We start from the raw sequence: 11,201 nt of genomic DNA, 5'->3' as shown, positions 1-11,201 counted from the left end.
TAGAACAATTTCAGTGTAAAACCTAACATTTAGTTTTACACTGAAATACACATTTAAATATTAATAGCATAAAGGTAAAGCCTTATTAGCTCAACAACATACTGTTTTCAAATTCAAACTGCTGCACACGTAATGGCCTTTAGTCATGTGAAGAATCTGTTCTATGTTGTCAAACCATGTGAATGTTTCTGTGTGCCATTCTTCTTTTTAAAGTTCTTGTCAGAACAATCAAAGTAGCCTTGGGTCTGTCTCTGACGTACAGAGAGTTACTAATTGCTGTTTCACTGGTGTATTTTGAAATTATATATATTTTAAAAAACAAACCTGTGAGGTAGCTCATTGCCTGAAGCAAGCCATCAGCTATAGAGTAAATGGGATTACATTTTGCAATATCCTTAACCTTAAACTTTTCTAGTAAATATATTACTGAATAGTTGTTTTCATAATAGGTATACAAAATAGGAATGCTGATATTATTTTTAGTTATTTCACAACTTGGCCAATATTAATGACAACCTTGATAAAATCCATAAAAATATTTCAAAAATAAGCAATTTATTTGAACATCAAAATCTAAATGCAGCAATGATGGTGATGACCACAGCCATTCTTAAATACCATGTGTGGAATTAAGTTTCATTTTATTCTACAGGTGCAGGATCTGACCTGAACTCTCCCAGGCCTCAAGATATCTAATCACAGTGCAGGTGTAAAGAGCTTTAAGTGACACGCCTAGAACTTATCAACAGTATTGAAGAAAAGCTGCACACACTGCATTTGATAATGACATCATATGAGGCAAAATGCTTTCTTAGCAGGCACCATATTTTCACTATGTAAAATTTATCCATCCATCCCTGGTAAATTTTTACAAAAACACGTTGGCACAGTTTAGCCTATGGTCAAGCTTAACTGATCATTTCTCCATACTTTATGATTTGAAACTTGGGATCACCTTACATTCCAGTAACCACATCTTTCCAGAATGACAAGCTCAGTTTTAAATAATGACTGAATTGTGAGGAAAATAAATAATCTAATGCAGTCAAAATATCAATCAGGACAAAATCAGAGGCTTGTCTTCATCCCTCACTGACAGTAGTACCGAGAGCATCGCTGAGGAGAAAGAATAAAACTCCACAGCAAAGCTGAGTTCAAAGAGCTCCAGATTCACACTTAGTGTCCACTCAAAGATGGCAGAGATGTGCTTGTAGTAGTCATCTTGTAGAACAAAGAAAATGCAGTCTGACAAGCAAAGGTTAAGGAACAAGGTATAAAGAACTTCAGAAGCACAATAAAGTGTGAATAGTGAATAAAGTTTTAAAATATTTTTAAATTACAAGGTCCATGTTCGGTGTGACTTTCCTTCAGCAGTGGCATGTGACATCACATCATACTGGTACTAAGGATACAGAGAATCGTCATGGTGACCTGGATGCAGCTGAAGATGATGCGTGGCGGGTACAGGAAGTGCTCTAGGCCAGTGAGGGCACAGCGGCTGGTCAGGGAGGTCAGCAGGATGATGAAGAAGCAGATGCACACGAGGCTCACCACAGCACCTAGATTATGCAACAAGTCCAGCTCTGCTTGCTACGACATGAATAGAAGACAGTCTTACAGTTGTGTTCTTACATGAAAAAATCACGTTTACCTATGATGTTTTGTCATGTGATTTATGTGAAAGTGATATATTGCCCAAAACGGAATCATATACGGCTGTGACTGGGAACTGTTTGCGTGCATAACACAGTAATTGTAGCAACACTACAGTCCACACAGCCACACATAAAGTTATGTTCACATTGTTATATAACTTAAAAAACCTGTTCAGGTAGATTTTATATTTTGGTCACACCCCTCCATATGATGCAAGTTTGGTATGAACTAAAATAGCTGAATTTACCAATTAAGATTGTGTAAAATGAGAAACGTTTCTTAACAGTACATTGTGGAACTCTACTGGCAGGTACAACAGACAATAGATTTTAACCTTAAATATTAGGATAAGGACAAGACTGCAGAAATCCAAGTCTCTAGGTACAGGGTTGGCCATTCCATGCCTTACATCTGAGTCAGCTAGGAATTAATCATGATGTAAAATTAGCTCTACAGTTATGTAATTTTAAAATGAAATTGTTTTGCTTAAGCAAACCTGCCTCATAGGTTCTTATATCTGAATCAGAACAAATCCATCATATAAATATATAGAATAGCCAGCATTTCACATTATTTGATAGATAGATGCCCATATAAATAATATTCCATATCCACATAGATATTTTAGCTCCAGGGAAGAAATACAAGGCTTTAGAATTTTTTGCCCATAAGTAAAACTGTATTCTTTGATACTTACATTGCAGTTTCCAGCCACAAAAGCCCCGAAGGCTGCCACACAGCCGAAGACCATGGCACACTTACTAAGGAGGGACTGGGCCCAGTTCCTGTCCAGGATATGTGCATGATGGAAAACACAGAAAACCAGGACTACAGAAAAAGAAGATTGATACAGAGTAACTGAGCTTTTCTTGGCTTATTTCACATTTGTCTGTTTATTTCTTAGCTACATAGAGTTATAAATCAGCTTAGTAGTCATATACTTCCACTTCACAATTCCCCTATTTCAATGATCTTAAAAAATAACACGTCCACACATCTTTGAGTTCAGAACTTGGACTTTTTTTTCATAACATTCTGACTGATTTGGTACCAAGAAACATCTGGTCTACTCACACAAGAACGAACTGCCATTGATTGTAGCACAAAATAGGGCATTCTCTGGAAACTGTGTCCCACTTGAACTGTAAAAAAAAATAATAATAATAATAAAAGGTTTTATGAAACAGGAACCGGACAAGTGATGGCAGATGAAGAGTAGAGAGCCAAACAGGTGACTGACCTTATGGTCGGGACATTATCATGGGTGCAACAAACACCTGTTTCATTTGACAGACAGGAGTTTTTGTATTCCCTGGAAAGAGATTTTAAAATAAATACAGCAAAAAGAACATATATTTTGGCATGATAAATATATTTTAAGAAAATAATACGAGTCATGAGGAAATTATTCTTTTTACTATCACATACCAGTTAGTAAGTGGACAGACATGGTTGAAGTGTAATGCAAGTCCATACCTGCACAAAAGGAGCAAATACAAATGACATCTATTCAGCTTTTCTTTCCACAGAACATTGTTCTGGCTTTGCTTCCAGTGTGGAGTTTCATTTATTATGTCTTATACACTGTCACCATCACGGAGGTGTGTAGAGTGGTTGGTTTAATAAATAACCCGGAACTCACTGATAGCATCTGAGTCAGAAGTACACAGTTAGCCTTACAGAATGTCACAAAATTTTAACATTATCAGGAAATTACAAGATAAATAACTCCTCTCTCTCACACACATACATACATACACACACACACACACACTAAGAACTATTCATTAAAAAATGGCACAAATATGGGTAATGATGTACACTATAATGACTAATATATATATATATATATATATATATATATATATATATATATATATATATATATATATATATATATATGTGTGTGTGTGTGTGTGTGTGTGTGTGTGTGTGTGTGTATGTGTGTGTTTGTGCCATTTTTATTGACATCACAATCTAAGATGTAAAGCTAAATTATTACACTTCTAGAAGATCTCTCTCTCTCAGAGAGAGATTTTAAGTTGTAGTAAAGTACACAAAGAGAGAAAGAGAGGGAGAAAGATAGTGGTAACCTTTTACTACAACTTTTATAATCTAATCTCTCTCTCTCTCTCTCTCTCTCTCTATATATATATATATATATATATATATATATATATATATATATATATATATATATGAGAGAGAGAGAGATTTTAAGTTGTAGTAAAGGTTCTAGTAAAGTACAAGTAAAGTGTACAAGTAAGTGGTAAGTGTCCTAAGAGAAAGAGAGATTTTAACTTACACCACCCAGCACCCGATGAATGAGACAGCAGAGAGTGAAATGGGTAAAATAATCCAGAGGCCCATGTCTTTAGGGCTGAGATGCTGAAGGATTCAGAGGAGATGTTCTCAAGATCTAAAACTGTCTTCCAAATGTAAATTTCTAAATCAACTAGTCAACTGCAACAGTTTAATTGTTTCTCTCGTCATCAACTGAACAAGAATATGAAAGCTTCACCCCACAAGAGAACACCTGTTGCCATGTCTTACTACCCAGACTGCATTTTTACCTTTCAGCTTTTAAGGCAATTGTTTCCTCCTACTCCTCCTTGCAGCACTTTGCCTTGTCAGAAATATACATGAAATATTTTGGGTTGGGTCAGCTCAAGCTTATCTCAGTGTTTGTTTTAGTCTATTGCCTATTCATGTTCATCCTCCAATAACAGACTTGAACATTGTGTGAATACAACGGGCTTCTTTGTTTGAAAATACATATTCTGAAAAAAAAAAAACAAAACAAACAATACAAAACAAAATAAAAAGAATAAAACGTTTTCAATGTATAAAACATAGATATCTTATATGGAACACCAATGAAATGTCAAGATATTGGGAAAGTAGTTTAACAAAAGTGTTTAATAGCTTTAAATGTACGTCATTGGTGATTGGTTACTACCGGAAGTAGTTGACTAATCAAATGCCATGTGAATAAAACAGATAATGTCGTACTTTTAAAACTTTTTTGTTTTGTTGTTTTCCGTTTGCTTATTATTTTTTCTTCATCAGTAAGACATTAAAATAACATACGGTTAATTTTGAGATTAATCTCTAACTAGCTACTCATCTGGGTCCTTGCGGTTCAAAACAAACGAAATGGCGGCACACGTGAGATGGAATCTCACGCAGATCTTACGGTTACGGGCGTCTCCGCACCCAGTTAGGTCTGTAATAAAACCACCACACTCATTGGGAATTCACCATCACTTTAACTGGTATCTCACCCATAAAGACTGATAATTGTCCAGTAAGGTTAATAAGCGAAAACAACCTAACGCAGGCCACGCACACAAACAAATAATCTCATCTAATCTCGCTAGATTAATTTGTTGGATTAGATTATTAACGTTTGCTGCTGCTTGCAACTCTCTTCAGTTCGATGCCGGCGGGCCGTGTCGTATTTTCAACGACAAATGTGTTTTAAGTTCGTTAATAGTCGCTTATTTTATTGTTTAGTTCGCTGCCTAGTTAGTTAAAGTTGATCTGGAAATGTATGTAAGTACATCTGAAATGGATGTTCTACTACTGACCTTGTATATTTAGTTGTTTATAGCTGTTTGCCTGTTAGATTCCTCTATATGAAATATTTGGCATTGTTTTAGTAAGGGCATTTTTATGGTATTTGGTTTTAAATATGTTTAAAACAGATTAACTTGCACATGAAATGGCTCTGACAAAATAATAGGATTGTAAAATATATTTAATGGAATCAAGTAATCCTAAAACTATATAACAAAACCTAGTGTTTATGGGGTTTACAGAGCTATCACTTGCCTCTTTTCCCACCCAAGTTGTTTCCAGCCAGTGTTCATCCTCCATCTCTCCATCAGGTCATAGTGTCATCTTGTTAGGTCAGTGCCATGCGAGGAGAGAATGGGTGAGGGTTTGGATTGTGGTAGGTTAATGTAAACTTGACAAGTAGTGCAACTTCTGTGTAATTGACAAATGTGGTAATTGATGTAATTTTTATAATTCCACATGAGGGAGTGCGTTGTTGGTTTGATGAATGGAGGCTTAGACAGGGCAGGTCAGCTTAGACATGGTAGGTCTTAGACAGGGCAGGTCAGCTTAGACATGGTAGGTCTTAGACAGGGCAGGTCAGCTTAGACATGGTAGGTCTTAGACAGGGCAGGTCAGCTTAGACATGGTAGGTCTTAGACAGGGCAGGTCAGCTGTCGGCGGTGAAACCTTCTCACTTCAGATTCCCAAGCGTGAATGAAATATAGGGAATCCAAAACTGAATTTTATATTTTTCTGTTAAAATGTTTGGTTCAAAAAGGTTTTGTAAAGAGCATGTGAAATTGCACCAGTAGAAAGTAAAATATATGCCATGGATTTTTATTCATTTTATTTGGGGGAAAAAATAGAGAACATATTCAACATTCTTATTTATCATGTCAGTAAACAACTTAATATTATGAGCTAAATGTGCAAAATATTTTAAGACACTATTAGGAAATGCTGAAGCAGACAGGCTTCTCACATATTTTTACAGTATCATCACAAACCTGCCAAACATAACATGGCTGTTGCACAATAGGTACAACTTGTTCACTTAGTTCATGCTTTGAGTGTAAGGTTAAGAAGGGTGACGTGCCCGAAACTCTTCCTTAATTTTATTCTTTTAATAATTTACAAATTTCATCAGGATTTGTTTTTCTGGACTCACTGATTTTGCCTTTAAGTACATGTAGAGGAACATTTTGGCTCTTGATTTTTCACATGAACACCTTCTTCAGATGACACGAGCACTTTCTTTGTAGGTTTTCAGTAAAAGACAGGAGTCAGTCCTGCTCGCTGTGGTTGGCCCAAAAGCACAAACTACAGCTCCCACTGCCAAAGAACAAACCATTCTCAGGTGTGATGTCACTATCCTACATATTTCATGTCAAAAGCTTCACCTGCTTCAACTCATATTTTACACATCTAATGATTGATTTTTTTCATCTCCATTCATTGTCCATGCAGACTTGCTGCACTTCTATCACAGCCTTTATTATTACAACCTACTGTTCCTAAAGATGACATGCTTTGTTTTTACAGTGCGGTGGCTGTCAATTTTGACACAAGATACACCAAATCCCTGCAGTTTGAAGTTTCTTCCAGGAAAGCCTGTGTTGGGGACAGGAACATTAGATTTCCCAACTTCTAGTTCTGCTGATTGTTCGTCTTTAGCAAGGTAAACCCTACAGGCCATTTTGTTGGACATGGGCTAAAATAGTCTTGGATTAACTGCAGAGCCAGTGGTGAATAACCAGTGGAAATTCTTTTTCTCTTTTTTCTGGCTCTTGGAAGCTGGCCCTTTAAGAAAACATCGGTTTCTCTACTTTCTAATCTTTGAACACATGTTCTGTGTCACTTCGAGACACGTTTAGATTAACATTCTATGACTGAAAGTACATCATCACACTTGTGATTGAGAGCTATGACTGATGTCAGACAGAGACTCTGACACAGCAGAGAATCCAGTGGAGCTTATTTTTGCTTATCACTTAAAATTATTCTCAGTCATATTGTCCTTGTTGCTTTCATATCACTAGAGTGCAGGAACAGCTGGTTCTGTCTTAACATGGGTGTCTGAAATCTCACTGATAACCACTTTAGGTTCTATATGTTCTCTCCTATGAACAAAACATGCAAGACTATTTTTCTTAATTTGTTTCTGTTGCATTTGCAGGGATCTTTTTCAAATTGAAGGGGTGAAGAGAGTGTTTTTTGGCCCAGATTTTATCACACTCACCAAGGTATCTATCAAGCACAGGTGTTACATGTATTAATGCTTGTAATGTTGATTGTGTCAGAGTAGATAAAACGGTGGATAAAATCGGTGCGTACGTTATACTTTGTGTGTTTGATTTGCTCATAAGATCGATGATGATATGGAGTGGGCAGACATTAAACACCAAGCGATTGAAATTATCACCAAGTTCTTTGAGCATGGAGAACCCGTCTCAACTGGAATGACCAATCCAGAGAGTAGTAAGTTCGTTCTTGCACAGAGAAGTGGAACTACTTTTAGTTCATATGCCAAACAGTGTCTGGGTGGTAATATGGTGATTCATTTGGCACTCAAACAGTTAAACATTTTTTTCACATGTTTTTCTTAACCATCTGTACTAACCTGATTATTTTATGTTGATTGCTTATTTCTTATTTGATTTTTTTTATTTATTTGTAGGCATCTTGGAAGAGGATGATGACATTGTCTCAATGATTAAGGAGCTTTTAGACACACGAATCAGGTAATAATGTTGCTCAGAGGGAGGGTCTAATTTGGCTAATTTGCCAAAAATTAATTCACCATAAACAATCTTTGGTTGCATTTCACTTAAAGAGAAATGTAAATATGACATTAAAGAATATTTGATATATTGCAATAACATGCTAAATATTAAAGTTTGTGTAAAAATGGGAAACATTTGATATGGCTTTGTCACATGGATAAAGACATGTTATAGAACACTCAAGATGAATGTCTTAGATTTGTCAGTATGGTAAATAGTACAAAATGAAAAGTACTAAGTACCACCCAGGGCAGTCATGGCCTGGCGGTTAGGGAACTGGTCTTGTGACCGGAGGGTCGCAGGTTCGATTCCCAGACCTGAGGACATGACTGAGGTGCCCCTGAGCAAGGCCCTAACCCTCAATTGCTCACTTGTATAAAAATGAGATAAAAATGTAGTCGCTCTGGATAAGGGCGTCTGCCAAATGCCATAAATGTAAATGTACTATGATTATTTTACTGAGAGTTGTATAGCTTTTGTGAAAACACTGCAGAAAACAGTATTGTGTAGAGGATTAATCAACATAAAACAGTGTAAAAGAAATATATACGCATCCATTTTTCAGTAATGTCATAGATACACAACATATTGTCATCTAAGTGACTTGTGATATGATGTAGTCCAGAATTCTTAAAAAAACAAAAAAAAACACCAGGACTTCATTTTGGAAGCTAATATAATGTTCCTTGTGACCTGTTGGCACCTTTTAATGGCCAGTCCTAGAAATGTTTCCAGGAATTACAGTAGAATTTTGTGTTTTGTGCTAATTATTTTGGGATTCATTCAGACAGAAGAGTAGAATGTAACATAAACGTTCCCATATGTTCCCTGTGTCTTAGGCCCACTGTGCAGGAAGATGGTGGTGATGTCATCTTTAAGGGCTTTGTGGATGGTACGGTCAAGCTGAAGTTGGTTGGTTCCTGCACGGGCTGCCCCAGCTCCACAATCACCCTGAAGAACGGGATTCAGAACATGCTCCAGTTCTACATACCGGAAGTGGACGATGTGGAACAGGTGAGAGTCTGGTTGTGAACAGTTCAGAATAGCTTTGATTTCCACTGTTTTTGATTAGTGAAGTTGGGTGTTTCACTTGTCCAAGCCCATTTTTACACTTCCTAATGTTTTTGTTTAGGTGGAAGATGAAATACACGAGATCAGCATGAAGGTGTTCTCAGAGCTGGAGAAGAAATTACAGGACTCATGAGCCCACATTATGTCTGCGTTGTTTTCACATCACCAGTTACCAGGAGAGGAAAAAAAAGATCTTAAAATAATTACAACAGATGTTAAGTATGCACTCAAAGTAAGACGATGCTATAATTACAACCCCCTGCAAATGCATTTAGGCCTCTAGGAATTTTTTTCTCAAATAATATATACATACTAAGTCAGCTGAGCAAACTGTGAACGTAAGCAAAATTAAAATTCCAAGTTAGAATTCTTTATTAAATATGCTGTTTAAATACCAGCAACTCAAATCATAATTCGCATATACAGTGCCTTGTAAAATATTGAGCCCCCTTAAAGATTTATCTGGATTACAAATGACATCTTGATATGTAGTGCTGTTATTTTTTTTATTGAAAACATCGTCCCTCAATATACATTTATTTAAAGTGATAGCAGTTTTGTGTAACAGAAGTATGCCTGTACTGTGGAAGCTTTAAGTTCACAAAGATGATAAGAGGCCCTGAAGAGCACCTGGCTACTTTATATCATTAATATCATCTTTATATCATGGCTATCATTAAAATTGTGATTCCACAAAGCACTGGTCCGAAAGGCTGAAATTCAAACACGTTTGAATCAGCACGTCTGCTGACAAATAATTATGACTTTGAAGGTTACTTTAAGAGCATATTGAGTTCTAATAAAAATACTGATGTGAAGATCTGTCATCCAGATGAATGTAATTGATTTTAAGGGATTTCCAAGCAATGTACTCGTGCTGACTGGTAGATGTGATGTGTTTGGTCATTTTCATGGGAGATTATTATTTTTTTGTTATTATTGTTTACTAAAGAGAAATGTGCATAATTACTTCATTTGAGGCCCCAGCTTGTTGTCATCACTGTCAACCGTTACATATTTAATTTAGCTTTTACTGTGGACAATCATGCAAACTTATTTTTAGTAATAATAACTGGTATTTGTACAAAACATATATATTCAGTTCAAAGTTTGTACCCCACCACCTGCATTATGTGGGAGTGTCTCGGATATTTACTATGAATGCTCATTCAGCTAGGAGTTTTTCATTTTTTATTTACCAGATTTAAATTATTTGATTTTTTTTTATTCTGTCTAGAAATAGACATTTAATATGAAAATATTTCAGAATTTCCAACTATGGCATTGTTGGTGGGGTAGCATGTATGTGTATATAAGAATATATATGCAATATATGCAGTTCAGTTAGTTACAAACAGTTCATAGTTAATGTATATATTACACTGCTTCAGGAAGTGCAATATTGTAACAATCGCATAAGAAAATCAGGCTTAATGGCCATACCACCAATGTTTCTTTTGCTATGTCTGAATACATGACCACATGACCAATGTTATCCAAAGATTTAAGGAATATAGCAAGATGTTTTGGTAAATATTTGATTTGTTACTGTTTTATCTGTTTATGTTTGCAGGCTCATCTTCAACAGATTAAGCTGCTGTAGGTTTTGCAGACAGTATTTGGATATTAGATGTTCAAACTAACAGTTAAGGAAAATCGGTATAGTGCCTAGCCTGCTTAACATTTTGTCTGCTCAGTGTAGAGTTCAAGAATCATACTATTATAGATCTCAAATATCTATGCTTGGAGCTCAGTTAAATGATGCAGAATAAAAAATATTGCATGGGTATTTTCCTTGTTTTGAACACTCCCAAAGTAAAAAAATATAAAATAGTAGCAAACAACCAAAACAAAACATTAAAATTTCCAATTTCCCTTTGGGGATCAATAACGTATTCTGATTCTGATAAAATAGCAGAGGAAACTGTACAAGGAACCTTATAAAAGAAAGTTATTTTTTTAAAGTTATGAATTAAATTACATTTACTTTTTAATTTTGCAGTTTACATCTTAAGACAAATTAGAATCAGAGAGTACTTTATAAAATATAGACATGAATTAAATATGAATGGATTAGTAAGTTCCATTATGGTGAGATATTGGTAATTTTTAAGCTGTGTGTTTTTTTTT

General features: G+C 35.6%; 2 protein-coding genes across 5 annotated transcripts; one reads left to right on the top strand and one right to left on the bottom strand.

The window, feature by feature from the left end:
- Nucleotides 1-532: 532 nt before the first annotated feature.
- LOC143476151 (transmembrane protein 150A) lies at nt 533-5,574 on the bottom strand. 3 transcript variants are annotated; one of them, XM_076974160.1, is made up of 8 exons: nt 4,230-4,414; nt 3,962-4,044; nt 3,085-3,132; nt 2,897-2,968; nt 2,731-2,798; nt 2,354-2,484; nt 1,413-1,590; nt 533-1,245 (listed from the first exon to the last, which is right to left on the bottom strand). In XM_076974160.1, exons 2-8 carry the CDS (start codon nt 4,024-4,026, stop codon nt 1,058-1,060), a joined length of 750 nt encoding a protein of 249 aa, XP_076830275.1. In that variant the 5' UTR covers nt 4,027-4,044; nt 4,230-4,414; the 3' UTR covers nt 533-1,057. The 3 variants fall into 3 exon arrangements, with proteins under 3 accessions (XP_076830275.1, XP_076830276.1, XP_076830274.1); XM_076974161.1 differs by lacking the exons at nt 3,962-4,044; nt 4,230-4,414 and adding an exon at nt 5,491-5,574; XM_076974159.1 differs by lacking the exon at nt 4,230-4,414 and having other exon boundaries at nt 3,962-4,221.
- Nucleotides 4,643-10,860, top strand: LOC143476150 (NFU1 iron-sulfur cluster scaffold homolog, mitochondrial). Of its 2 annotated transcripts, none has more exons than XM_076974157.1 (8): nt 4,643-4,880; nt 6,480-6,574; nt 6,760-6,895; nt 7,394-7,460; nt 7,584-7,695; nt 7,895-7,958; nt 8,840-9,014; nt 9,133-10,860. In XM_076974157.1, the coding sequence occupies exons 1-8, from the start codon at nt 4,813-4,815 to the stop codon at nt 9,202-9,204; spliced, it is 789 nt and encodes a 262-aa protein (XP_076830272.1). In that variant the 5' UTR covers nt 4,643-4,812; the 3' UTR covers nt 9,205-10,860. The 2 variants fall into 2 exon arrangements, with proteins under 2 accessions (XP_076830272.1, XP_076830273.1); XM_076974158.1 differs by lacking the exon at nt 4,643-4,880 and adding an exon at nt 4,962-5,211.
- The last annotated feature ends 341 nt before the right edge of the window (nt 10,861-11,201 follow it).

This window comes from Brachyhypopomus gauderio, chromosome 15 (genome assembly GCF_052324685.1).
Source record: "Brachyhypopomus gauderio isolate BG-103 chromosome 15, BGAUD_0.2, whole genome shotgun sequence".
NCBI lineage: Eukaryota > Metazoa > Chordata > Actinopteri > Gymnotiformes > Hypopomidae > Brachyhypopomus > Brachyhypopomus gauderio.
This window is presented reverse-complemented; position numbering and strand designations above follow the sequence as displayed.

Excerpts from the sequence above, each read along its gene's own strand:
- LOC143476151 (XM_076974160.1), bottom strand. The coding sequence starts at position 4,026 with ATGGGCCTCTGGATTATTTTACCCATTTCACTCTCTGCTGTCTCATTC. Across the intron at positions 2,969-3,084 it reads GTCTGTCCACTTACTAACTG|GGAATACAAAAACTCCTGTC; the intron begins GTATGTGATAGT and ends ATCTCTTTCCAG. Across the intron at positions 2,485-2,730 it reads CAATGGCAGTTCGTTCTTGT|TCCTGGTTTTCTGTGTTTTC; the intron begins GTGAGTAGACCA and ends CTTTTTCTGTAG.
- LOC143476150 (XM_076974157.1), top strand. The coding sequence starts at position 4,813 with ATGGCGGCACACGTGAGATGGAATCTCACGCAGATCTTACGGTTACGG. Across the intron at positions 7,696-7,894 it reads AATGACCAATCCAGAGAGTA|GCATCTTGGAAGAGGATGAT; the intron begins GTAAGTTCGTTC and ends ATTTATTTGTAG. Across the intron at positions 7,959-8,839 it reads CTTTTAGACACACGAATCAG|GCCCACTGTGCAGGAAGATG; the intron begins GTAATAATGTTG and ends CCTGTGTCTTAG.